At 41.6% G+C, this 27769-nt stretch overlaps 1 protein-coding gene across 1 annotated transcript in view; it reads left to right on the top strand.

The window, feature by feature from the left end:
• The window catches only part of LOC136437562 (tetratricopeptide repeat protein 28-like), a 30095-nt gene extending 5054 nt beyond the window's left edge, over window positions 1-25041 (top strand). Inside the window, exons 6-12 of the mRNA XM_066432178.1 lie at window positions 1147-2571; window positions 7031-7737; window positions 13559-13621; window positions 13897-14003; window positions 21746-21867; window positions 22906-23011; window positions 23357-25041. Of these exons, the coding sequence (XP_066288275.1) occupies window positions 1147-2571; window positions 7031-7737; window positions 13559-13621; window positions 13897-14003; window positions 21746-21867; window positions 22906-23011; window positions 23357-25041 (4215 nt within the window). The remainder of the gene's footprint in view (window positions 1-1146; window positions 2572-7030; window positions 7738-13558; window positions 13622-13896; window positions 14004-21745; window positions 21868-22905; window positions 23012-23356) is intronic.
• The last annotated feature ends 2728 nt before the right edge of the window (window positions 25042-27769 follow it).

Genomic DNA, 27769 nt, shown 5'->3' with positions numbered 1-27769 from the left:
TTTGCCATTTTGATAGAGGAAGAAACTGAGAATAATGCTAACTATTTCCGTAACCTTACTCATTATCTGCACCTCAAAGTGATAAATCTGGGAGAAACAATTCTCCCGGCCATGGGGATTAAGTGTCTTAATGATTTCTACTCAAACGACCCTTTGAAAAACTGGTTTTATGACTCAGTAACACCGCGCGGTTTTGCGTTCGATGGAGCCATGCCACATGCATGCAAGACTCCATTGGGTAGGGGTAAAAACAGCACAGGAACAAGTGAACTCATCCACACACCAAGCAATATGACCAACATTGTGAAGGACGACCTTACGTTTCATTTGAAGAAAGGCTACCATCTTGCTAGTATATTGGGAAATGTTTCTCTTATCACGGGAGAACAGAGCTTGGTCGATGTGTACAGGTCTATATGGACTCAGCAACTTAACGACAATGACGGAACAGTTCAGATGGTAATGGCAAAAACTGTATTGAGTGAGAATGCACCAAACTTTCAAACGCAGGCTCTCACTACCAGTCTGCTGAATGTTAAAAAAGAAATATATCGATTTTCGAGTCTTGCAGTGTCCTGTTGGGCACTACTTCATAATATACAGCCGACAACAATCTGGGAGACTATTCGGGAGCTAAAAAATATGGGAGTCATCAGTAGTGAGAACACACATCACTTGATGGTGCTGGTCAGTATCTCAGCCGAACTGAGGCTGAGGACATACATGAACAATCGTGGTCAGGTGGAAAACATGTCAGCCTTAACGTCAATTGCAGGCGATACGGACAATGGGGAGAAAATACAGAAAGTGTTTTACATCTCAAATACAAAACAGATCATGAGATACTATTACACAGAAAGACCATTAAAGTGCTTTATTTCTCAACTGACCAATGACCATTATTTTAAGATCACATCCAACTTCTTTGACAATTCCTCAAAGCTAAAAGCAGAGGTATATGGAAGTCTGTGCGATTTCCAAAATTCTATGACATGTAGAGAGCAAATACTGCACAACTATCTATCAGAGTATGGTAAAAACGCTGTACATTCTGATATTTCCGCCTCACTGAACAACTTGGGTACCGCCTGGGAGGCGCTTGGGGAACACAAATCGGCCGTTAGCTATTATGAACAGTCACTACAGATGAGGCGGACTATCTATGGTGAGGACACCGCACATCCTGATATTGCCGCCTCACTTAACAACTTGGGTGGAGCCTTGAGGGCGCTTGGGGATCACAGAATGGCCGTCAGCTGTTATGAACAGTCACTACAGATGAATCGGGCTATATATGGCGAGGACACCGCACATCCTGATATTGCCGCCTCACTGAATAATTTTGGTGGAGTCTGGAGGTCGCTTGGGAATCACAGAACGGCCGTCAGCTATTATGAACAGTCACTACAGATGAAGCGGACTACCTATGGCGAGGACACTGCACATCCTGATATTGCCGCCTCACTAAACAACTTGGGTAACGCCTGGAGGGAGCTTGGGGATCACAGAACGGCCGTCAGCTATTTTGAACAGGCTCTACAGATGCAGTGGACTATCTATGGCAAGGACACCGCACATCCTGATATTGCTGCCTCACTGAACAACTTGGGTGGAGCCTGGAGGGCGCTTGGGGATCACAGAAAGGCGATCAGCTATTATGAACAGTCACTAAAGATGAAGCGGACTATCTATGGCGAGGACACCGCACATCCTGATATTGCCTCCTCACTGAACAACTTGGGTACAGCCTTGAGGGCGCTTGGGGATCACAGAACGGCTGTCAGCTATTATAAACGGTCACTACAGATGAAGCGGACTATCTATGGCGAGGACACTGCACATCCTGGTATTGCCGCCTTACTTAACAACTTGGGTGGAGCCTTGAGGGCGCTTGGGGATCACAGAATGGCCGTCAGCTGTTATGAACAGTCACTACAGATGAATCGGGCTATCTATGGCGAGGACACCGCACATCCTGATATTGCCGCCTCACTAAACAACTTGGGTGGAGCCTTGAGGGCGCTTGGAAATCACAGAATGGCCGTCAGCTGTTATGAACAGTCACTACAGATGAATCGGGCTATATATGGCGAGGACACCGCACATCCTAATATTGCCGCCTCACTGAATAATTTGGGTGGAGTCTGGAGGTCGCTTGGGAATCACAGAACGGCCGTCAGCTATTATGAACAGTCACTACAGATGAAGCGGACTATCTATGGCAAGGACACCGCACATCCTGATATTGCCGCCTCACTTAACAACTCGGGTAACGCCTGGACCGACCTTAGGGGTCATAGAAAGGCGGTCAGCTTCTATGAACAGTCACTACAGATTTGGCGGACTATCTATAGCGAGGACACCGCACATCCTGATATTGCCTCCTCACTGAACAACTTGGGTGGAGCCTGGAGGGTGCTAGGGGATCACAGAACGGCTGTGAGCTATTATGAACAGTCACTACAGATGAGGTGGACTATCTATGGCGAGGACACCGCACATCCTGATATTGCCGCCTCACTGAACAACTTGGGTAACGCCTGGAGCGTCCTTGGGGATCACCGAAAGGCGGTCAGCTATTATGGACAGTCACTACAGATAAAGCGGACTATATATGGCGAGGACACTGTACATCTTGATATTGCCGCCTCACTGAACAACTTGGGTACAGCCTGGAGTCACCTTGGGCATCACAGAAAAGCGGTCAGCTATCATGAACAGTCACTACAGATGATGCGGGCTATCTATGATGAGGACACCGTACATCCTGATATTGCCGCCTCACTTAACAACTTGGGTGGAGCCTTGAGGACGCTTGGGGATCACAGATCGGCCGTTAGCTATTATGAACAGTCACTACAGATGATGCAGACTATCTATGGCGAGGACACTGCTCATCCTGGTATTGCTGCCTTATTGAACAACTTGGGTAATACCTGGGGTGACCTTGGGGATCACAGAATGGCAGTCAGCTATTATGAACAGTCACTACAGATGAAGCAATCTATCTATGGCGAGAACAACGCACATCCTGACGTCGCCAATTCAATAGGGTCGTCCAATACAATACAAACTAACAAACAAACAATGAATATATCAACATACCTGAAATAAGTTTTAAAACGTTTGCTTGTCGCTATATAGTGAGTCAAGCCTAAAATGTTACAATTAAAATTTTGTACCTTCCTAGTACTTAGTTTGGGCCCCGTAGCAATTTATTTGGGAATTAAAGACACCTTTTGACGAAACTCCGGAAGAGGGTGGTCAATAGATTTTCTTGATTGTGTTTTCGGTGGCTTTAGTAGAGATCGACACAATTTGTTCCTATGCATATCAGAAATTACGGCGAGGATTATGAACGCCAGATTAAAATTAATGGTAACATATAAATGTTCTCACTATAATCAACACAAACATTATTATTCCGGTGTGCTATGAGAGGAATGTGACACATGTGCACATGTGTGTTATTCGCGACGAGCCGAATTTTCATGAGGGGGGGGGGTATTGAATGAATGAATTATTTTGGATGAATGATATTCCTGAATATTTCATACTTCCAAATGTGACAGAAGTATATTTGAAAAATTTTATACTTTCAAATGTGACTTGGGTATGTTTGAAAAATATTCATATAAGATTAAGCCGCTTACATATGATCGGTTGTTAGCTAAGTAGTTTCTGTCAATGTAGTTTGTCGACGTCAAGATTATGAAAGTTTTAAAGCAAACATTCTGCCCCAGACGGTTGGCAAGTCTTGAATCCCGATTTTTGCTTTCGAAAAATTTTGAAAAAAATTTTTTTTTACCATTCTTGAGTCATTTGAACACATTTCAACACATAACAATGACCAATTGTTAACAGTTATAATAAATTGGTTTTAGTTCGTAGCACTGTAACTTCATTCATTTATATAGACCTCATACAGACCAACCCTGCACCTCCAATATTTACTGCAAACGAAATAGTGTAACATAATTTGGGGACTGAGACTCAATGTTAGTACTTAGGTTACCCGACCGACCCTAGTATTAAACATAGTACACCATCCACGCGTCGACTTTATCTTGTCGACCGCTAGCAAAGGATATTGTATTTTCGATCTGACATCTGACTTTAAAACAGAATCCAACAAGTCTTGCATATTTTTTGCAGACTTACTGTATTTCACACGCTGTTTACATGTTTTGAATAGTTGATGTTAGACCTATGTACAGTAAAGTACTAAATGACGGCATGTTATAGATTATTCATTGCATTTGAATGGAAAAAGGAAAGCTTTTATGTTACAGTTCGTCCAATAGGCCAGTAGTTGACAATGCTTCACTTAAGATGTGATGATGTAATTTGTACAGTTTTAGAAGATTTGATGACGTGTTGTCTGTAAGAAAAGACGCAATTCAGCCTGGGGCTGCAGTGTTCTTTTGATTTTTAATAAACTATTCATTTATTCAATGTGTTCACGGTGGTCAAATTCATGCTAAGAAACTCCCATGTCCTGCCTAATTCGAACCACTGCTACACTGTGTTCGAATTGACGTAATTCGATCTGAACGCTCGTTCAGTTTTAGGGGTCATTGCACCTGCAGTCATTGCATGTTTTTACTGTAAACCCCCACGGTCGGGCCCCTTTTCCCGCATCAGGAAGAAATGGAGGGAAATTTTACATTGGGACAATTTTGCATGGAGGTCAATTATTCATGGGGGACAATTTTTTACATGGGAGACACTTGCATTGGAGACACTTTTGCATATGGGAAATTTTTCATGGGAGACACTTTTGCACGGAGGTCAAATCTTCATAGTGGACAATTTTTCATTGGGGAGAATTTTTCATTTGGACAATTTTGATTTGGGGACACTTGCGTGGGGAAATCATTTCACATCTTGGACATTCGTATGGGGACATTTTGCAAGGAGGACAATTTTGCATGAGGGACAATTTTGCATGAGGAACAATTTTTTTATGGGGGAACCCTTTTACTTGGGGGGCACTTGCGTTAGGAAATGATGTACCTTGGGACATTTGCATGGGGGACACTTTTGCATGGAGGACACTTTTTTGTTTTAGGCAGGCTGAGAGACATTCACATACTCAAAGCACTACTTGCATATGCAGGTTAATGCAGGTAAATTTGAGTTATGTAAGTACAATGTTTTTCTGACAAACTATAAAATGTATCACCATTATCAACATCACATTGAAAAATTTACCAGTGCCAGTGGATCAAAATACAAATTTCTACATATTCTAGGAAGCTAATTAAAGTCTTTGTGACCATCTCTTCGTCTAACAGCTATCAGATACAATATTTTTTTTTTTAAATACAGACGTTGAAAATGAATAAAAAAAACATTATACTGTCTGAAAAACTCTGAGCACCCATGGCATGCCACATTTTAGACTTAAGTAATATATGCTGTGGAACTGCATGTGTATAATTATTCACATGATCAAGGAACTTGTCACTTGAATAAACATAACTAAGATGGTTGTGACTTGGTTTGTCACAGCAGGCAACAAAAAAACAATGAATATTCATAAGGATGGCCTGCCTCGGTTAACATTAAGTGTGCCGCGCCGATGATGGTAATAAGTATACAGGACTGTATTCTTGCCGAATGAGCCTGAGGTACTCAGTAGCTGAGCTCATGACAGCTGATTGCTTTGTTCCCAGCCAAGCTCCTCACAACATGTGCTGCATTTTTTAAGGAAGTATCTGCCGATGCTGTGCTGGATATATTTAAAGGGAAACAATGACTTGATTTTGCATTTAGTAGGTCTTTGAGGAAGAATCATATTTTCTCACGATAATTTTAGATATTAAATCACAAACATCCCCATGTCGGCACCAGAGAACCTCGCTCTCTGTCAGTCTGACATGCGTCTGTCACGCGTACATCACGCACTGGATTGTCAATTGTAGATACCGACATGTCAATCGAAAATGTTGATATATCGGCAGCCTGACGTCACAGGTTGATCATCACTTGGAGATCCGAAGTTATTTAAAGACAAAATATATTTTGAGTGAAACAATTCTAGTTGCTTATTGTGCTAAGTTTATATCTGTTCCTTGGTAATACCATATACTTCCATTGCACTCCTCTTACGCTGTTTTTTCATACATAATCACTTTGCTAAGACCCATGCCCATATCCCCTCCCACTAACATTTATGCGACAAAAAGGGCCGTTGTCCAGACGGACTAATACCGGTCTAGAAGTGAGTTAATCGGGTTTGTCAATAAATTAATAAACTCCACAGCCGTAGACGTAATCATACTAGTCTGGGCCGTGGGGTCTATCGTGTTCATGGATTTATAATTAGTGAAGTCCATAGATTAATTTATAGTTAAGTGACATATAAATACTGCTCTAGACCATGGAGTTTATTGAGATCATAGAACTCCACGGCCGTACGCGTGGAGGGACTAAGACTGGTTTGGAGCCGTGGAGTTCTTAGATTAATTCATAGATTAGTGATGAACTAACAGTTGTGCGGATTAATGCTGGTCTGTGGTCGTATAGTTTATCGGGTTCATCGATTTAGTAAATTCCATGGCCGTGGAGGACGCATAGCCTTACTAAATCGCGCTCCTAGCGGCCGGCCCGATGGATACCGCACGCTCGGAGAGGGGGTCATTAACCTCTGCTAGCGAGAGATTGTGTGGACGTAGGCTAGATGCCGTTAACTTCAATCAGAAATAATGAAAACAACCATGCTACCTGACACGTTTGCGAGTACTATCGAAGCTGCTAGTGAGAGATTGTGTAGACAAAGGCTAGATGCCTTTAACATCAATACAGAAATAATGAAAACAACTATGCTACCTGACACGTTTACGAGTATTATCGAAGCTTTACTTGTGTTGTTGAACCTTTGAACTTTGTTATCGACCGACGGATGATGTAATATTGACACGAGCAGGGGATGTTTGTCCAGACCTGTTTGTTCGAGTCACGCGCAAATAGCTAACACGGAGACCTATAACCATAAAGGGTAAGAATTGTAGATACATTTTCTTAGCAGAAGTCCGCCATGTTGAGGGTCTGTGAGAAACTCCGTGAGGCGGACGCGAAGGGCAGGAGGTACGGACTAGCCCGGGTGGAGACAGGCTACCTCCGTGCCCTGGTGGACGCCGTAGCTGATAAGGACAGGCTGCTGGAAGTGGAGCTGCTCAAAAGTCTGGGCGACGTGAACTTGGAGAAGGGAAGACTCGGGAAGGACGTAGGGGATTTCAACATGGCCTTGGCGCTTTACATTGCTGCTGTTGTCCGGTGTCGTAATAGGGATCAGGGAGAAGGTATAGAACACCGATACGAATACACGGAGAGACTTTTACAAATGGTGTCGTTGAAGCGGTCACAGGGTCCAAAACAGCCAAATGAATCCAAGGAAACGACTACACCCGCAAAGGTGGCGGCCAAGTTCCACGACCTGGACAAGAGACAAACTGCTGGTGATAACACAGACTCTGTGCTGGTTGGATACGCACAGTTGATGGTAGAGGGGATAGTAAAGGAGGACAACATGTTAGAAACAGAGGCCATTAAAAGTCTCGGTGACGTGTGCCTAGAAAGAGGAACAGAAACTAGAGACACTAGAGAATTGACCAAAGCTACTGCTCTGTACAACACGGCACTGGCGCGGTGTTACAACGTTCAAGGAACAGTTGCCATTGTCCACCGCTCACAGCAAAAATCAGACAAGACATCAACACAAGTAAAACCAAGGTGAGCGAAAACGTTTACCCCTAGAGTGTTAGTAACTTCTTAACCCTAGCCAGACTGGGCTTTTTTGGTATATCTGGGACGGGGGTGGGGGGGGGGGGGCTGATTCGCCCCCCCTCATAATTTCCGAACGGTATGATGTATCATCACCAAATTTGCAGGGAGCGATATTCACGTCAAGTTTTATAATTCCTGTAATTTTGGTGACGTTTTGACGTAATATGACGTAATTATGACGTCATCGATGTGATTTTATTGGCTTAATGTTTCTGATAAAGAAAATGTCAGGTATTGACGATTTTAAGGGCGAAAAAGCCTGCTGATACCTGAAATAGTGATATAGTCCGCCATCTTGGATTTTGGCTGATTACGTCATCAAATTAGCATAAATTATGAATATTAAATCAGGAAAGTTACATCTTATTACATGTAATGTTATACATGTAGGAAAACTAGTGTAGTTGTGAAAAAAAAAACGAGAAATTTCATTGTTTTTAAAAAATTAATGATTTTTGCATAAAATGCCAGTCAGAAACCCGTTGCCATGGCAACATTAAAAAATGATAAACTTAAACCATTATGATAAAATTGTTGCCAACAAAATTTTAGGAAAAGTCACCAAGTTTGGTTGTCCTAGCATACATCGTTCGGCAGAAATACGATGTCAAAGTTGGCGCGGGCACTTTTAGCCCCCCCCCCCAGTCTGGATAGGGTAAAAAGTTATCATAAGCACGGTGCTTAAAGCACCTCATTTTTCTTTCTTCATTCTGCAGACAAAGTTTTTATCTGGGTGGAGCGAGTTCTGCATTTTTGAGGGCAGAATACTCCAAGAAAAAATGAATGCATTTTTACTACTTTTGGCAGTGTGTATTTACCTTTTATTGACCACATGAAGTTTCAAATGCATGTTCAGTAGACGTACACTGCTCTAAAAGTCGAATTTCAAGGAGTATCAGTGCCCTTACACACCTGTCAAATTCACCGTGTAATGGTTGTGTACATGGGTTTCAGGGATCGCCGTGTCCGGTCCTAGATTTTTTCTTACACGCCTGGACCTGGAAAGTGTATGGGAATTTACGGTATCCTTATACTTGACGTGTAGTGGAAAACGGATGACAAAAGGATGATAATTATATACGGCCCTTCGTGCGTTCTAGGTGATAATTACCTGTACATTACCGAGGTAATATTATGTTCTACTGGCAAAAAGCTGAAGAAAATGGCTTGAATTAACGTGATCTAATTTTCTTGATTATATTAAAGGGGCCATCTGATATAAGCGAGATAGAAGTGTTTCTACCAGCTGCAGATCGTCCGAACAAAATGGATAATTGGCGTTCCAATATGTTGAATGTCGTTTATTTTGAAATCCACCTAGGTCGACAAGAATGGTCTCCAAAAACACCAACATCATGATTAGTGAGGCTGGGTTTTGAACGTGCCGACATTTCCTACGGGGAACCGCGCGGGACGCCGCTAGATCCAAACGACGGTCGCAATCGTTCTGAGCTGGGCGACATTTATATCGCCCTGAGACCCCCGCCCACCAGAGACCCCGCCCGCCCTGCTGAGCCCCTCGCCCGCCCTGCTGAGCCCCCCGCCCGCTCAGAAACCCGCGCCCGCTCAGGAACCCGCCCTGGCCCGAAAGCCACAGCTTAAATATACAAAAGGCGGTTAACTAGGGTATGAGATAATCTCATAACTTTTTCCCGACACGAAAACCGATGTCCAAATGCCCAATGATAAAACATTTAAAGCAAAATGTGAAAAAAAACAGACCCTCTTGTTTAACGTAGTTGTTAGATAAACGGCTCTATCTGATGTTTACATAACATGCGCCACAAGCCTACAGTTCCATCACAGTGACAGACCTAGATCTACGAGTTGATTTAAAATGCACTGTAGTAGAATTGTCATTTTCCTGGTGTTAATATAAACAATCAGTACATTGCTTTGGTGGGATGTGTATTGCGTTGTCTGGTGCGGTTTTTCTTAGACAGAAGCCAAAAACGCCCGGCGTAAAGTATTTTTGTTTCATGGTGACCACCCGGGCCAAATTTAAATATTAGCAGAATTAGTCCGTCGGTGTCAGCCGCTGGGAACGAAGATGAAGGTTTAGATAAGATAATGCTTCTTTGTTACGAAAAAGGAGATCTTTTCTCAACCTCACAGCTTAATCATACGATGATGGGAATTAGGATACTACGTAACGTCAAAATGTGCGGATTCTGCTTTACTGCAGACGGTAGATAAACAAGTGGTCTATCGATATTTAATAAACCTCAATATATCATTGGTCTATCTGATTCTGAAATCTACGAGTTGGTGTGAAGCTTTGCTTTTGTGAAGGAGAGATATTTGCCCGTTGGCTAAAACAAACATCAGTTTTATGTGTATTTTGTTGTCCGGGTTTGTGTTTCTAAGACATTAGGCCACAAAAACACCTTCAATCTTATTTTACTGTATTCATTTTGTGTACAGACTGGGGTGTTTTTTCAAGTCGCATGAATCTGGACTACAGTGTGTATCACTTTGCTAGATAGAAATATTAACTTCATCACACGACAAGCACGAACTATTATCAACATAGGTCCATGTCACTGTACAATACACACACATGTTCACCTTGCAATGAATGGTGTCCATAGTATGTTGTTCTGGAACATGTTATCTATTTGACTCGACGTATTCAATTTATGTCGCCGTTTATATACTTTAGTCGATAGAACGATTTACTAGTACTTGAATACAACATTTGCATTGTTAGCCTACTGATTTTCCAAGCCGTCGTTGTCGATAAGACACAGCCGCAGGTTTTTACACCTTCTCTGGCAGATATTATGTAAACTGTGAAATGCCAGTAATCAGGCTGTTCAAAAATAAATTTATACAATAGACATACCTGGCATACAGGTTATTGTGTCTATCTCCATGCAAATTTTTGTAAAAGAAAGCCCAGGCCAATAGTATCTATTCTAGCACGTGGTTTCAAAACCACGTTGCGTGATTGGCCAATCAACGGTCATGTCACCATTTTCAAATATATCAGTTGGCATTTCAGGAGTTGGCATTTGTGTGCAGATGTGTATTGTCGTGTCTCTTGTAGACTAGCGTGTGTTATATAGCCATGCCTGGGATCATTTGGAGCTTGGTTACTATTCTACGACGAGACTGAAGCAAGGCGCTTGAATGCAGAACATCGTGACATGGAGCTACCGTTGTGACGTCCTTCAAAAGCACTACAGCCCGGACTTTTGACTACGGCTTTGCCCCGGACTTTAAGACGGATGAAGAATGTAATGTGGAAATTGCAACGGCTTGTCTGTCTGGATTGTGAAGCAACTGCAACCCTCGCTCGTTTTGATAGGAGCGACGGATCATACGGACTGCGCTACCCCGCCAGGCTAGGTTTCAGTACGACACTTCTGCGCCACTCACGCCCAGACGAGAGCAGATGACGACGTCTTCAAGAAGCTAGAACAAATAGACGCTGGCATTTCAAAGGACTACCCGAACAATCGTAATCCGTACAACCGAAGAGCTGGTGGTTATGACATCAAGGAGGTTATGACATGGATAAAATAAGAAATCTTTGTAAACACCGATTAGTGATATTTCAGACGGAATAAATGTGGCGCTATCACGATATTAATAAAAACGTGAGAAATGGGGAAAGTGGGGAGGGGTCAAAATCCAGTAGAGGGGGGGGGGGCAGTAGCCTTGAAGCTGCTTTCCATGACAAAAGAAATATTGAAGCGTAACCGGATGTATCCAGCCGGACGAGCATGCGGGGTGATAATTAGGTGATAATTGCCGCTAAATTATGCACATCACACCGCCACACGGACCTTTACACGGTGAATTTCCTGCTATACCGCACAGCCGCACTACATAGGACAGAACCTGGAGAGATAATTAGGTGATAATTGCCGCTAAATTATGCACATTACATCGCCACACGGACCAATACATGCTGAATTTCCTGCAGTGTATGGTCATTTCAAGGGTATATGTCCGGGTGTGTAAGGGCCTTTAAACTTCCTGTACACGGAAATGGTCCATCTCCGGGAGTATCTAGGGGACGTACAGGACCGGACGCGCAACGTAAACAGGTCCGAAATGCCATGATTCTGAAGGAAATGCAGAATTTCCATGAATGTGTAAGGCAATTTCTGACCCGGAAATTCGGCTTTCCGCGCAGTGGTAGGTATTGACCAAAAGGAATAAACTGGCCCTATTTCGCCCAGGTAGCAAATGGTGGTCAAATGAACATCTCATATCATGTAGTAAAATCAATATTTCCATCCATAAATCCTGTGTTCATTATATAACGTAACATGACCAGTTTACGTCCGATTTATTCAAAACGTTATTTATCCTAAAACCGCGCAGACAGAGCCAAATGTTTAACCCATGGGTAGAAATATTAGCTATTCTAACAAGAAAATGCATGGTCTGTAAGTTTTTCTCCGCCTGTTTAACGCCGTGCGAGCATGTATTTATACTGGGGTATATGGTGAAGAATTCTGCTAGGCTTACCCTCTATCGTCCACCTCAGTATTTCCCCTTCTAGCGCTATGCTTGAAGAACATAGACCAGAAAAAAATGGACAGTAACTGTCAAAAGAAGTCTACAGAGAAATGACAGTAAAGCCACTATGTTTGTCCCTCCGCCTGCCCGACGCGATGGAAGAAAACAATTTTTGTATTGTGAATTTCCCCGAAACCCGTAGTACGTGGTGTTCACGTGATAAACGCATGGCCATGATGTTATGCCGTACAAAACTATATCATCTGAGCGGAGGTTGCTAGGTTGTATCAAACCTTCCTAAAACTGGCAAGAGTTTCAAACCTCGAATCACCATTGGTAGTCTGCATATCAAAGACAGGTTTAGCGTCAGCTACTTTTAAAAGATACTAGCTATCGTGTATGTTAGAAACACATTATAAAAATGCGCGGTGTCGAATTTCATATGAAATGCGTCATGCATGACGCTTCCGTGCAACTTGTTGTTACGGGTTCAGGAATTTATTCTGTTATGTCGCTGGACGTAAACCCTTTTAAATGTTTTGTATATACAAGAGAGAGATGGCTGAGGATCATACTTTTTTGTTTCTCATGAGAACAGGCATTAGTATGATACACCGCGACATGTGGACATGACCCAATCTGGACGTAAACTACTCCTGCACGTAAATAGGTCATGTTACGTTACCTCCCACGGGTCATGTCAGGTCCTTTACATTTGTCCACGGATCAAAGTCCGTTTGTACACTGAATAATACAATCACTGGCTTTTATTATAAACACGGCTTCTTACCGGTTTTCATAGAGGTCAAGGCGTAAGCAACGACACCAAGACGTGACAGCACGGAAGGATCACTACTCTCCCTTTTCAACTGCGCCATCAAGTGGCATCAGTAATGTCGGAATGCGCCATCTCCCCATGTAAGTACAGTGTTGGGGGTATTTGTTGCTTGCGAATTTTTGCCCCCCCCCCCCCATGTTGGTCGGCATAACAAGGAACCTTAGATTCTGATTAGCGGTTGTGGAATTTTTGCCGCTAACATTTTGATCTTTAACGTGGGATCTGGCTTTGAGTTTAAATAATTCGTAGTCTACACCAAAATGTCATAAGATATTGACATCTCTTGAAACAAAACAAAAATTCTTGTCTAGATACTCACTTTTGTATATTCCTTTGCAAGGTTGCGACACTCGTGCGTAGTTAGACCTTTGAACTGTCTATGAATGTGAGCAGCAATTTACAATACCACACAGGATATGGGGTGATTATAAGAAAAAATGTGCCGGCTTGTTACAGAATGGCTACAGGAGGGGGTACAGTAGCAGACAGCAGTGTCACAACACAGGACGACGATGACAGGTTTGCCCGTTACTAACATTATTACAATGAAGTTCTTATTCTCATATCGACGTAGCTTCACAGCAATAAGCAAAGTTTGTTATACAAAATGCATTACAATTGTTTTTCAAACTTTCCATTACCTTTGATACCAATGACAACAAGAAACAGTTAACGTTTAGTCCCAAAATAGATACGATTCGTATGAAGAGCACATTTTGTAATGGTTTTGCGTTTTTTTATATTAAATTACATTTATACTATATTAAATGTAATCCTATCATAATTTATTGCAGTACATACGAAGAACATCTACAGAAGGGCTGCAGGGCCCTGCAGACTGGAGACCTGGATAAAGCAGAACAAAGTTTTGCAGCTGCGCTCAAGTCTGTTCACGTCAAAGGTAAGTCTGGCATTTCAGTAAGAAGTTATTTCAAAGTGGCAAAATGTCGCTAATATAGAAGTGTTTATTATCTTCGCCGACTACTATAGTACTCAGAGAAGATTATATGTTTTTGGTTGAGCCAGCTGTTTGGTTGGTCAGTATGTATGTCAAGAGCATAACTCAAGAAACCTTTGATGAATCTTTATGATTTTTGGTAGGTGTGTAGTGGTTGTACAAAGGAAGGTCAAGTTCGAAAATGGTTCACCATGCGTTTTTCAACAGTACTGCAGCAGACTTGTAATTTTTGTGTGTTTGTATGTAGGCAAAAAATGACGGAAACGTCGATGGATCTTCATGTTTTTTGTAGGTGTGTAGATGTTGTAAAAACGGAGGTCAAGTTCAAAAATGATTCCCCTGGCATTTTCCATCGGTCCTGCAGCGGGCATTGTGTGGATGTGTATTTGTATGCGGACAACATAACTCAAGAAGCTGTTGATGGATCTGTATATATAGTGGATGGGTAGGGTTTACAAAAAGAAAGGTCAAGTTAGATAATGGGCCTTCTGGCGGGTACCTAAGGTACTGCAGTGGAGCTTCAAAATTTTAGAGCATATTTTCTAAAAATGCTACGATCATGATTTTTGTGTGGTAGATAGCTTATGCCACAGGAATTAAGTTGTGTAAGTTTGGGCCCCCTGGCGTCTTGTTTTGAACTGCAGTGGGTGTTTTTGTTTTGACCTTCGGACATGAATAACTTGAGAAGGGGTCGACAGATCGTCGGGAAGTTTGGTATGTAGAGAGCTCAGATGGTGTTTTACACAATCAATTACTTATTATGCAAATCAGGAGCTTATCTGCATAATTAGTAAGGATAGTTTGTAAATCCAAGTACATTTCACAATGGGCCATAGGACAGTGTTCCCGAAACAGGTCAACAGAGGGCCTTGCCTTAAAGTATAAATAAACAAATTGGGCACATAAATAAACAGATGAGGCAGTTTCACTAAACTCCAAGCACATGTGTGGGTCCGGTTGGTTTTTAAGGTGTTCAGTTTAGCCATTTTTGACCAACACACGGTTGGAGACATAACGGAAAGGGGACAAAATAGACAAAAGCACCTAAAACATGTCAAAAACCAGCACTCCTCTGCTCATAGAGTACACTGCACCAAAACTGCACCACTGCTAGGTATTGCCTAGCAAGTATGAACAAGTCACATGTATGTCTTTTGGATTTTGGATGATATTTTTGGTCAGCACCGGAACCAGTGGATCCGGATGTAATTAAACAATATTATCTATACGTAAGTGGATAGGATTTTGGAAGACGAAGGTCAATTTCGATTTAGACTCTCCTGGCGATTTTTCTTGGCACTGCAGCAGATCTTCGCGTTTTTATATATTTTGTTTCCCCTTACTGCTTGTTCTCGAAGTGAAGGGGCGTTTTTTGGCGAAGCCTCAGGGGCGGAGGCATTTATAACAGTACTACGATCGCTTTGAAAGAATTTCAGAAATTGCACGAATGCATTCCCCAGGGAATTGGTTTTGAGGTAGCCATCGGCCTTGTGGTTTACGGAAGAAAAAGGGGAGGTCTTTGTTGATCTGTATGTGAAAAACACAATTTCGGCGCACTTGCTACTTAAGGCACAGAAACTTGCTATCATCATTCGATTTTCAAATATACTTTTCTGTTTTTAAAACAATATGAGAACAATATCTACATCCCTCTTATACTAATAAGATGCAACTAGGAATACATTAAAATATCAAAGCTTGATTTCAGAATAATTTTTTGGGGGGCAACACCTACAATGAAGGATTTTATGTTTGGACAATGTAGCTGATACAGGTCCCTGTCTGAAGACTATAGCCAACACATTAAGGATAAAGAAAGGACGCAGAGACAAGGTTTCTGTAACATTGGGCATGATAGATGTTTTGTGTGGGAGTTTTTACTCATTTGTGTTTATCCAGTGCGTTTGTGCCACCCTTCGTATTTTTTCATGTTTTTGTCTTTTTTGTTTTGTTTTTGCGATGATCCTGTATGCATTGTTTGTTTCTCCTGGATTGGTGTTATCAGCGCACACTCCAATTCTCCCACGATGACTTCAGTGAAGTTTTTTTTTTTCATTCCGAGGGTGGCCACGGCGTAGCTCACTTGCGGGCACAAAGAGAGAAATCATTCACCGAGGAACAAATCGGTCTCATTTTCTAATCATCCATCCATCCATCCATCCATCCATCCATCCATCCATCCATCCATCCATCCATCCATCCATCCATCCATCCATCCATCTATCTATCTATCCCCATATGCATGTAACGTGTTCTCCTGATACGTTGCCCGGTCTATAGCTAGTTGATCCAGACTTCCTTCATCCGTCCATTAGTATTATCTCGTAACTCCTGGACAAAAAGCTGATGAATTATTCTCAGCTTTGGTAGTACAGCAGTTTCATACATGACATGCAACTAACTATTGGTTGTCAGAACTTATAATATTCGGTGGAAAATGGAAGATGGCATATGTCTGTTTGATACTCTCTTCTTTTACGTTGTTCAACTCTACAATTGAAAGCATTTCCGATCCAAAGGCTAGACGTTTCTCATTATATCTTATTCACTAACACATTCAAGTACATAAACAAAATTTCTGACACTTTGATTTAAAATCAATGCACATTAATGGGTAACTGAGCTGTTGGAAAAAATCTGTAACTTAATGATATTTGTGACTGCTGAGCTTAACAGGATATTTATGAATTTGAAAGTTTGTAAGAAATATTTCAACGTCGAAAAGATTAGGGTACTTATCATCTCTTTCTCAACCCGTACATAGAAGTTTGCGCAAATTAAACGACAGGCCGAAAAATCATTGCTGGTCAAGTAAAATCTAACACGGTAAAATCTAAACGACGTCATGATCAGGTACATGGGCAGGGATGCTGCAATTCCAAATCAGTTTGCCATCAGACAGTGTACATGCTGTATAGCGCTCGTTCTCATTTGGATGTACACATTTTTTAACTTCTGTTACCGTTTGAAGTAAAACGTTTCTGGCATTAAGATTTGCCACATATAGGGTGCCAAACTGTCGTTTTTATGACGACTTAAAACTTTTCTTGCTTTTAAAGATGACAGTTTCACATATTATATGTGGCATATCTTAGTGTCAGAAACGTCTTACTTCAAATGGTAACGGAAGTTACAAAATGTGTACATTTAAATGAGAACGAGCGATAGAAGACATGTCGTTTGTAACCACTGTGTTCGACAATAGAATAAATGCAGACTGTAATTACTCCACGAAATATCGGGATGATCAAACATAGAAACGGTAGACTGTGTACAGAAACATATGCGCCGTGCAACAGGTTCAGACCTAAATCTTTACTAACCTTCACTCAGACAGTTATCTGAGTCTCCGGTCGTCAGAAGGTGTGGGTCGCTCCTTGGTCGTTTCAACTTCCTGGCCTTTTCCTCGGCTCCGGACTTGACTCCATGGGGCCGCAGGTCCCCGCTTTGTGGTCTGTTCTTTGCTTTCTTGAGTACCGAAGCTAATAATATACGCCTTCCCCTTTTTGATCTTGATTGAAGGTAGCCCATGAATTGACGGAAATTTTGAACAATGGATCAGACTTTTTTTACACCGTCAACCGTATACATCACACGACTTGTCATATGGCATCCTACAAGCGTGCTTGATTGTTCGACTGTACATGTCGTTGTCCTGTTGCGTACTGCTGGTTCCGCCGTGCCGTGGTCGGTACGCCCTGCGTTGGCGATTGGTTGCGCCTTGTTGTCGATTACGCCCTGCTGTCTGTGATTGGCTACTGCCACCCCTCGATTATGCCCATCTGTCGGTGGTTGGTTGCGCCTTTCTGTGGGCGGTCTAGAATTAAAAAGTCCCGCCCAGACATCCGGAGGGACAAATACTAGACTCCCACCAGCTGGATGCCAGATGTCAATTGCAAGACAAAGAACGGCATCCAGGCTATATAGGATTGCTTTGTTTTTTTCATATGTACCCCAACCTGTCTTTGTTGTGTCTGCATATGTCTGTTTGTGTTTCCACATACTAGTAGATATTTTGCCCAGCATATCTCTAGACATGTAAGAAGCTACGGATAAATCACGTTGAAATTATCATCTCCATAATAAGACAGGGATATAGTTATTGGCCTGTCTGTCTGTTTGTGTTTCCGGATTTTTGTAATTATCATATCTGAAGAACCTCTGGATGGATTACAATGATATCTGACATGTAGGTAGGTGTTGGGAAGACGAAGGTCAAGGTCGATTTTGGGCCGCCTGGTATGTGTCCTTGGTACTGCAGTAGAACTTCCGTTTTTATATCATTTGACCTTGGCGTGCCATGGTCTTGATTTTTTTGGGTGGCAAATAACTTGTAATGTAAGGAGGAAGTGTTGAAGGTTTGGTCCTCCCAGCAGCTTTCTCTGGAATTGCGTTTTTGTCAAAACCTTCCTAGGATAATACTACTAGTAGATAACTGATGAAAGGAACAAAGGATTTCTATGATATTTAGTATGCAGCCAATTTAGGCGGATCCCCAGAATCCAACTGGGACCTATGAAATAGGAAAGCGGTGTGCTCTGGATGCACAACTTTGTTTAAGTACTAATTATGACATATTGAAGTACAAAAAATCGGCATGGGGTCGTGTGCCGTAACGGCAGGATTTTCGACCCAGGGTTCGAATCCCCTGACGCCACCTATCTTGTGTCCTTGGGAAAAAGGCACTTTACAAGACTTTTCCCACTCCACCCAAGTGTAAATAAAAACGGGTACATTATGTGTGTGGGTCACGGCACCAGCAATAGCTGTCATCTTTATGGCAAACAGAACATGTAACGTTACAATGGAGTCCGTCCGTCGTCCTGGTCACTTAGCTCATCTAGAAAATAGATTCATCAGGCAATTGCAGGACGTATGATGAATTGCGGATCTGATAGAGAATAACGTATTGACAGATGAGGGATCCCAAACATTCTCAAGATGCATGTCTGCTGTACTGTTGTAGATTCTAAAGTTTGACGCGAAGTCTGTGGTCAATACTACAATGTCAAAGTACAGTTATAAAATAGAAATGTAATATATACTCACTGTTGATCTCGTCATCGTCAGTGAAAAAAGGCCCAAGATATGACTAGTATATGTAGGATAGGGCTTTCCTTTGTCATTAAGAATGCCTCTCGAGCTCGCAAATACTAGAGACGTAAGAATCGTCACATATTTAACTAGAGTTCCACAGTTCGCCAAATAATCAAGGCTTATTATGAATAGTGATTGATATTTACATGCTTATCACCCTCTATATATCATATGGACCACAAAGGTTCAATATTGCAGTGTTGTAACTTGTGAGTTGAAAGTGATGATGAAATGGTACAGTCAATATATTTGAATAGAATACATCTTTATATTCCATATCATACATATTTTGAAAGACCTTTTCGCACCTAGCGGTGGTGTAGTTTTGATGCAGTGTACTCTCCAAGCAGAGGAGTGGGTCTGTGGTATTTGACGCGTTTTTAGGTGTTTTTTGTCAGGCTTTCTATTTTGTCCCATTTTAGTTATGTAGCGAACCGTATGTTGAACAAAAATACCTAAACTGAACACGTGAAAAACCAGCTGGACCCACACCTCTGCTTGGAGAATAGTGGGTGCCCCATTTGTTTATTTATTTGACCTAAATGTACGTTTATGCAAGGCCATCTGTTTACATGACCTGACACTGTCCCATGTCCCATGTCACATGAAATGCACTTTCTTTACTAATTATGTAAATTAGCTCCTAATTTGCATGATTAGTCATTGATTATGTAAAGCACCATCTGAGCTCTCTACATTACCAAACATCACGACGATCTGTCGACCCCTTCTCAAGTTATTCATGTCCGAATGTCAAAACAAAAACACCCACTGCAGTTCTAAACAAGCCGCTAGGGGGCCCAAATTTACAGAACTTACTTCCTGTGACATGAACTATCTATCACACAAAAATCATGACCATAGCACTTTTAGAAAATATGCCTCTAAATTTTGAAGCTCCGCTGCAGTACCTAAGGTACCCGCTAGAAGGCCCATTATCGAACTTGACCTTCCTTTCTGTAAACCCTACCTATCCACTAAATATCATACAGCTCCACTAACAGCTTCTTGAGTTATGCTGGCGACATACAAATGCACATCAACACAAAGCCCGCTGCAGTACCGACGGAAAATGCCAGGGAAACCATTTTCGAACTTGACCTCCGTTTCCAAAACATCTACACACATGCAAAAAATCATTAAGATCCATCAACGTTTCCGTCACTTTTTTTGCCTACATACAAACACAAAAAGATTAAAAGTCCGCTGCAGTACTGTTGAAAAACGCAAGGTGAACCATTTTCGAACTTGACCTTTCTTTGCACAACCACTACACACCTACCAAAAATCATAAAGATTCATTGCAGCTTTCTTGAGCTATGCTCGTGACATACATACAGACCCACCCAACAGAATTTTCAACCGAAAACATAATCTTCTCCGAGTACAAATACTCGGCGAAGATAATAAAAACACGCGTAATTCGATAAAATTCTCAACAGTCCAGCCTGCAGCCTGTTCTTATAGACGATAGATTGCTCGCAGCTGAGCCACTTCACTATGCGTAAATCAGCAGGAATGTAAAAGATATTGAGCGCTAGAAAAACTATGAAAACGAAACTTAGTGATTTAGACATGCGTCCATACCATAGTGTGTCCATATCAAACGGTAACCCAACAAACGTAGGCGGGCTTAGTACATCGATCCGCAGGGATAATTTCCAAAAAACGCAACTAGTAAGAAAACCAGCTATACTGTTACAACGTTTAAGTCAAGAAAACCATATTACGCTTCATACGCATTTTTCAACCAAACGTGGACCCATCTCCACTAAAAATCAACAAAACGACAAAATATTCACTCGAAATAAAATAAAGGCCTTGACTTGACTATTACTTCTGAGAAAAGAGGACTGCAGTCGCTGTTGTGTGGTTGCACACCCGGCTGGCAGTGTATTATTCTCATTGATTGTGTCAGGTATGTACCCAGCTAGCCGTCTGACAGTGTATCATGCTCGTTGTTTAGTCAGGTACGGTGTATGCGTGTAATTACACTTGCTACCTTAGAATGTATCCTTATAGTATATAAGCTGACATTTTCACAAGTAGCGATGTTCTAGCATGACAACAATACATTACATGACCTACACTAGTATGCATTTTCATACTTGATACCTACCGAACGTCGCCAGTGTTTTTTAAACACTATCCTTGTTAGAAAGGAAAACTGGAGGAGGGTACGAAGGATTTTAATAATTTTTGGCATGCAGGTAAACAAATTATGTACACATTCGAATAGATCAAGGTTATGCAACTTAGGACTCAAGTGCATTACTAATAACGAAACTCTATATAATTTCGGCGTTTTTACAAAAGACTTGAATACATGTAACATATGTAGTTTATGACAGGTTAAACATAAACAAATACCACCTAATTTGCATATTTAATACAAAAATGCAGTTATCCCTTTTGTTGTAAATGATTAGAAATTTCATACTTGTTTCGCCAGCAACGATGCCATACTGATAATAAAAAGGAAAAATGAAAAGCATTTCAGTGGTATAGCACATTTCCTTTTGAACAGGTTACCTCCCGATGAAAATAATTAAATACAAGATTATAATTAATTACATACTTTGTTACAGGTCAGCACAAGAAAGAGGCAGAACCCCTGTACAAGTTGGGAGATGTCTATCTGAAGAGAGGAATCCAGTCAAAGGACGGGGGTGATTTCACCAAGGCTGCAGCTCTCTGTAATGCAGCACTGGTAAGATCAAGGAGAGAAGATATAGAGGAAACGATTCAGAAAATAACTCAAGCATTCGTTAAGGAAGTCCTAAAGATAGAACAGAAAGTACATAATGATGATACAGAGAAACACAGATTGATGTTGAAGACTGACAGGGACTATGTAGGAAAAGAGATCAAAAGAATTGAAGAAGAGGTAGATCCATATAGCCTTGATGACAATGATCCAAAGATAAAAGAAGTGGAGACGAAGAGAGTGGAAGCAATCAAAGCATTGTTTCAGACACTTGTTGATCAGCGTAAAACGTTTATCGCCGGCCTTGTAGATGAATGCATGGAGGTAATGGGTCCCCCTTCCTGTAAGTACGCTATGATAGGCATGGGTTCACAAGCCACAGGATTGGTAACCCCATACTCTGATCTAGAATTTGCCATCTTGATAGAGGAAGAAACTGAGCATAATGCTAACTATTTCCGTAACCTCACTCATTATCTACATCTCAAAGTAATAAATCTGGGAGAGACCATTGTCCCGGCCATGGGGATTAAGTCTCTTAATGATTTTAACTCAAACGACCCATTGAAAGACTGGTTTTATGACTCGGTAACACCGCGCGGTTTTTCATTCGATGGAGCTATGCCACATGCATGCAAGACTCCATTGGGCAGGGGTACAAACAGGACAATAAGAAGTGAGCTCATCCACACACCAAGCAACATGACCAACATTGTGAAAGACGACCTTACGTTTCATTTGAAGAAAGGCTACCATCTTGCTAGTATATTGGGAAATGTTTCTCTTATCACGGGAGAACAGAGCTTGGTCGATGTGTACAGGTCTATATGGACTCAGCAACTTGACGACAATGACGGAACAGTTCAGTCGATAATGGCAAAAACTGTACTGTGTGAGAATGCACCAAACTTTCAAACACAAGCTCTCACTACCAGTCTGCTGAATGTTAAAAATGAAATATATCGATTTTCGAGTATCGCAGTGTCCTGTTGGGCACTACTTTATAAGATACAACCGAGCACAATCTGGGACACTATTCAGGAGCTGAAAGACAGGGGAGTCGTCAGTAGTGAGAATGCACACCACTTGGAGATGCTGGTCAGCATCTCTGCAGAACTGAGGCTGCGGACATACATGAACAATCGTGGTCAGGTGGAAAACATGTCAGCCTTAACGTCAATGTCAGGCGATACGGACATTGGGGAGAAAATACAGAAAGTGTTTTACATCTCAAATACAAAACAGATCATGAGATACTATTACACAGAAAGACCATTAAAGTGCTTCATTTCACAACTGACCAATGACCAACATTTTATGACCACATCCAACTTCTTTGACAATTCTTCAGAATTAAAAGCAGAGGTATATAAAAGTCTGTGCGATTTCCAACATTCATTGACATGCAGAAAGCAAACACTGCACAACTATCTATCAGGGTATGGTAAAAACGCTGTACATCCTGATATTGCCGCCTCACTGAACAACTTAGGTACCGCCTGGGGCGACCTTGGGGATCACAGAAAGGCCGTCAGCTATTATGAACAGTCACTGCAGATGTGGCAGACAATCTATGGCGAGGACACCGTACATCCTGATGTTGCCGCCTCACTAAACAACTTGGGTAATGCCTGGAGAGATCTTGGGGATGACAGAAAGGCCATCAGCTATTATGAACAGTCACTACAGATGAGGCGGACTATCTATGGCGAGGACACTGCACATCCTGATATTGCCGACTCACTTAACAACTTGGGTGGAGCCTTGAGTGCGCTTGGGGATCAAAGAACGGCCGTCAGCTATTATGAACAGTCATTACAGATGAAGCGGACTATCTATGGCGAGGACACCGTACATTCTGATGTTGCCGCCTCACTGAACAACTTGGGTAATGCCTGGATAGATCTTGGGTATCACAGAAAGGCGGTCAGCTATCATGAACAGTCACTACAGATGAAGCGGACTATCTATGGCGAGAACACCGCACATCCTGATATTGCCTCCTCACTGAACAACTTGGGTGGAGCCTTGAGGGCGCTTGGGGATTACAGAAAGGGGGTCAGCTATTATGAACAGTCACTAAAAATGAGGTGGACTATCTATGGCGAGGAAACTGCACATCCTGATATTGCCGGCTCACTGAACAACTTGGGTGAAGCCTGGAGGGCTCTTGGGGATCACAGAACGGCGGTCAGCTATTATGAACAGTCACTACAGATGAGGCGGACTATCTATGGCGAGGAAACTGCACATCCTGATATTGCCGCCTCTCTGAACAACTTGGGTGGAGCCTGGAGGGCGCTTGGGGATCATAAAAAGGCTGTCAGCTATTATGAACAGTCACTACAGATGAAGCGAACTATCTATGGCAAGGGCACCGTACATCCTGGTATTGCCGCCTCACTGAACAACTTAGGTAACGCCTTGAGTGATCTTGGGGATGACAGAAAGGCGACCAGTTATTATAAACAGTCACTACAGATGATGCGGACAATCTATGGCGTGGATACCGTACATCCTGATATTGCCGCCTCACTTAGCAACTTCGGTAACGCCTGGATGGAGCTAGGGGATCACAGAAAGGCGGTCAGCTGTTTTGAACAGTCACTACAGATGGAGCGGACAATCTATGGCGAGGACACCGCGCATCCTAATATTGCCGCCTCGCTGAATAACTTGGGAGGAGCCTGGAGCGACCTTGGGGATCACAGAAAGGCGGCCAGCTATTATGAACAGTCACTACAGATTAAGCGGAGTATCTATGGTGAGGACACCGCACATCCTGATATTGCCTCCTCACTGAACAACTTGGGTATCGCCTGGAGGGCGCTTGGGGATCACGGAACGGCCGTCAGCTATCATGAACAGTCACTACAGATTAATTTGACTATTTATGGCGAGGACACCGCACATCCTTATATTGCTGCCTCACTGAACAACTTGGGTACCGCCTGGGGGGCGCTTGGGGATCACAGAAAGGCTGTCAGCTATTATGAACAGTCACTAGAGATGAGGCGGACTATCTATGGCGAGGACACCGCTCATCCTGACATCGCCAATTCACTAAACAATTTGTGTGTTGCCTGGAGAGACCTTGGTGATTATGGAAAGGCTATCGGCTATTTGAATCTTATGGAAGAAATGAAGCAGATTATCGGAAACTCAAATACGTCATGAGCTCAAGAATGTCCCATTCATAGAAGCTGTTTCGCTATCCTTTTTTCAAACGGTAAGCTTTTTTGATATACAACAATTTTTGAAATCAGAGGACAAACCTGAAAATTGCATCATCATTGACGTCGCGAAAGGACAAAGAGAAAAAAGAGATATAGTTTGTGTAGGTTTGTGTGTGTTAATTACGTCTACATATGTGATTTTTTTTTTAATACCCGGCGCTGAGGTGCTGTTTGATTTTGTGCTTTCTTAGTCCTTAGTTTGGGCCCTGTAGCGAGTTGTTTGGGAACTGAAGACACCTTTTGACGAAACCTCGGAAGAAGGTGGTCAATACATTTTCTTGATTGTGTTTTCGGTAGCTTTAGTAGGGATCAATACAATTTGTTCCTAATCATGCATATCAAAAAATTAATTCGCAAAACGTTATTATTCCGGTGTGATATGAGAGGAAAGTTACACATGTGTGTTATTCGGGGCGAGCGGAATATTCATGGGGGGATATGGATATCCTGAATATTTTATACGTTAAAATGTGACATAAGTATGTTTGAAAAATATTTAAATAAGATAAAGCTGCTGACATATGTTTGAATCGTAGATCAAAGTAAAGAGTTAACATTACGCTGGTATAACTATATATATATATATATAACTATATATATATATAACTATATATATATATATATATAACTATATATATATATATATATATAACTATATATATATATAACTATATATATATATATATATATATATATATATATATAACTATATATATATATATATATATATATATATATATATATATATATATATATATATATATATATATTTATATATATATATATAACTATATATATATATATATATATATATATATATACATATAGAGTGGGAGCAAAGCAGTGAACGCCAAGGAAGCACCGAATGGCTCTATTCTGAATAACAGTGCTTTTGTCATACTTTTTAAAACCCCACACACCCGCAGCGTATTCCAGTATAGGACAGACACATGAACTGTACAGTGTAGAGTAGGCTTCATATCCTAAGTCTTTTAGGACTTTAACTTTGCCAAGTATACCTCCCAAGGCCCTACCCGCAGCATCTGCAAGAATAGTGGTACCAGGGGTAAAAGTCATATGCTCATCTAAATGGAGACCTAGGTATCTATATGAGCTTGTACACTCAAGTTTCATTTCTCCAAACATGAACTCATAAGTGCTACGCTTAGTGCCACGTTTTCTAAAGTGCATAATTTGTGTTTTAGACTGGTTGATCATCAACCTCCATTTTGAACACCACTCTGTTACTATGTTCAGCATTTCCTGTAGCTGGCCTTCAGACTCAGCCATGAGAACAATATCATCTGCGTACAGTAGTATACTGAGTATTGTATCGTCTATCCTCACACCAATTCCAGACTCTTTCACTACTTTTGCCAGGTCATTGACATACAGAGAGAATAAGGTTGGTGATAATACGTCACCTTGCTTAACTCCAACCGGAGTAGGAAACCATTGTGTGTTGTGTTCATTGAGTTGCACACATGCCATTGGTGATTTATATAGTGTCATTAATGCTTCATAAAACTTGCCATCTACCCCGCATTCAAGCAATCTGTAAGCCAGGAGATCCCTATCTATCCAATCAAAGGCCTTTTGAAAGTCTATATAACATGAAAAAGTAGGTTTACCCTCCTGAATCCTTGCTCTAATAACAGTAGAAATTGTATATATGTGATCAATACAGGCTCTCGCTTTGCGAAAACCATTCTGTTCATCTACTATCAGATTTGAGGACTCCAGGTATTCATTTAATCTATTATTAAGGACACTTGTGTAGAGTTTGTAGACTGAGCTCATCAGGCTTATTCCCCTGTAATTCATAGGGATTTTGGGATCTTTCTTGGCTGATTTAGAGATAGGTTTTATTATTGATTTATACCAGATAGACGGTATAAGGCCACTATCAAAGCATTTTTGCACTAGACTATACAGGGAATGCAGCAGATTTGGGGTTTTTAACATTTCGTTAGAGATGTCATCAATTCCACTGGCTTTCCCCGTCTTGGCGGAAATCAAGGCCTTCTCCACTTCATTAAGTGTAATTGGGGAGTTTAGGGACGGATTTGAGGAGTAAGAAGAATCGCTCATGTTCCTTTCAAGTTGTACTTTCAGTGAACAGATCTCTTGGTAAAAGTCTTCGTCAAATTCAGCATCTCTATCCTTCCCTGCGAGTAAACCTGCAAAGTCATTTTCCCACCTTTCAATTACGCTTTTCACATCCTGAATCAGACTTCCTTTATCATCAGTGACCTGCATAGGGATCTTGGTACTACACCTAGGTCCTAGTTTGTTCACTTCGTTCCAGAATCTTTGGGGATTGTTAGTCTGGAGACCTTCTAGTTCGAGGGTTTGTCCTCGCTCGTATCTTCGTTTATAAAAACGAAGCTTTTTATCGAAAGCATGCTGCTTACTTCTAAAAACTATCCTGAGGTCTTCTCTACGCCTTCTACTACCCTTAAATCTGGTAAATTCACACTCGGCTTTCCGCATTTCCGACCATAAGTTATCTAACTCGGCATTCCAAAATGCTTTACCAGGGCGATAAAGTTTTCTATATTTTGACACATTAACAATATCAACATCCTCACCTGACTTTAATTCATCATGTAGAGTGTCACAAAACGTGTCATACCAAGCGTCAATGTTGGCTTGACTTTCATGCATGG

The sequence above is a fragment of the Branchiostoma lanceolatum genome, chromosome 6 (assembly GCF_035083965.1).
Source record: "Branchiostoma lanceolatum isolate klBraLanc5 chromosome 6, klBraLanc5.hap2, whole genome shotgun sequence".
Taxonomy (NCBI): Eukaryota; Metazoa; Chordata; class Leptocardii; order Amphioxiformes; family Branchiostomatidae; genus Branchiostoma; species Branchiostoma lanceolatum.
The sequence above is the reverse complement of the archived record's forward strand: the minus strand, read 5'-3'. Positions and strand labels throughout refer to the sequence as shown.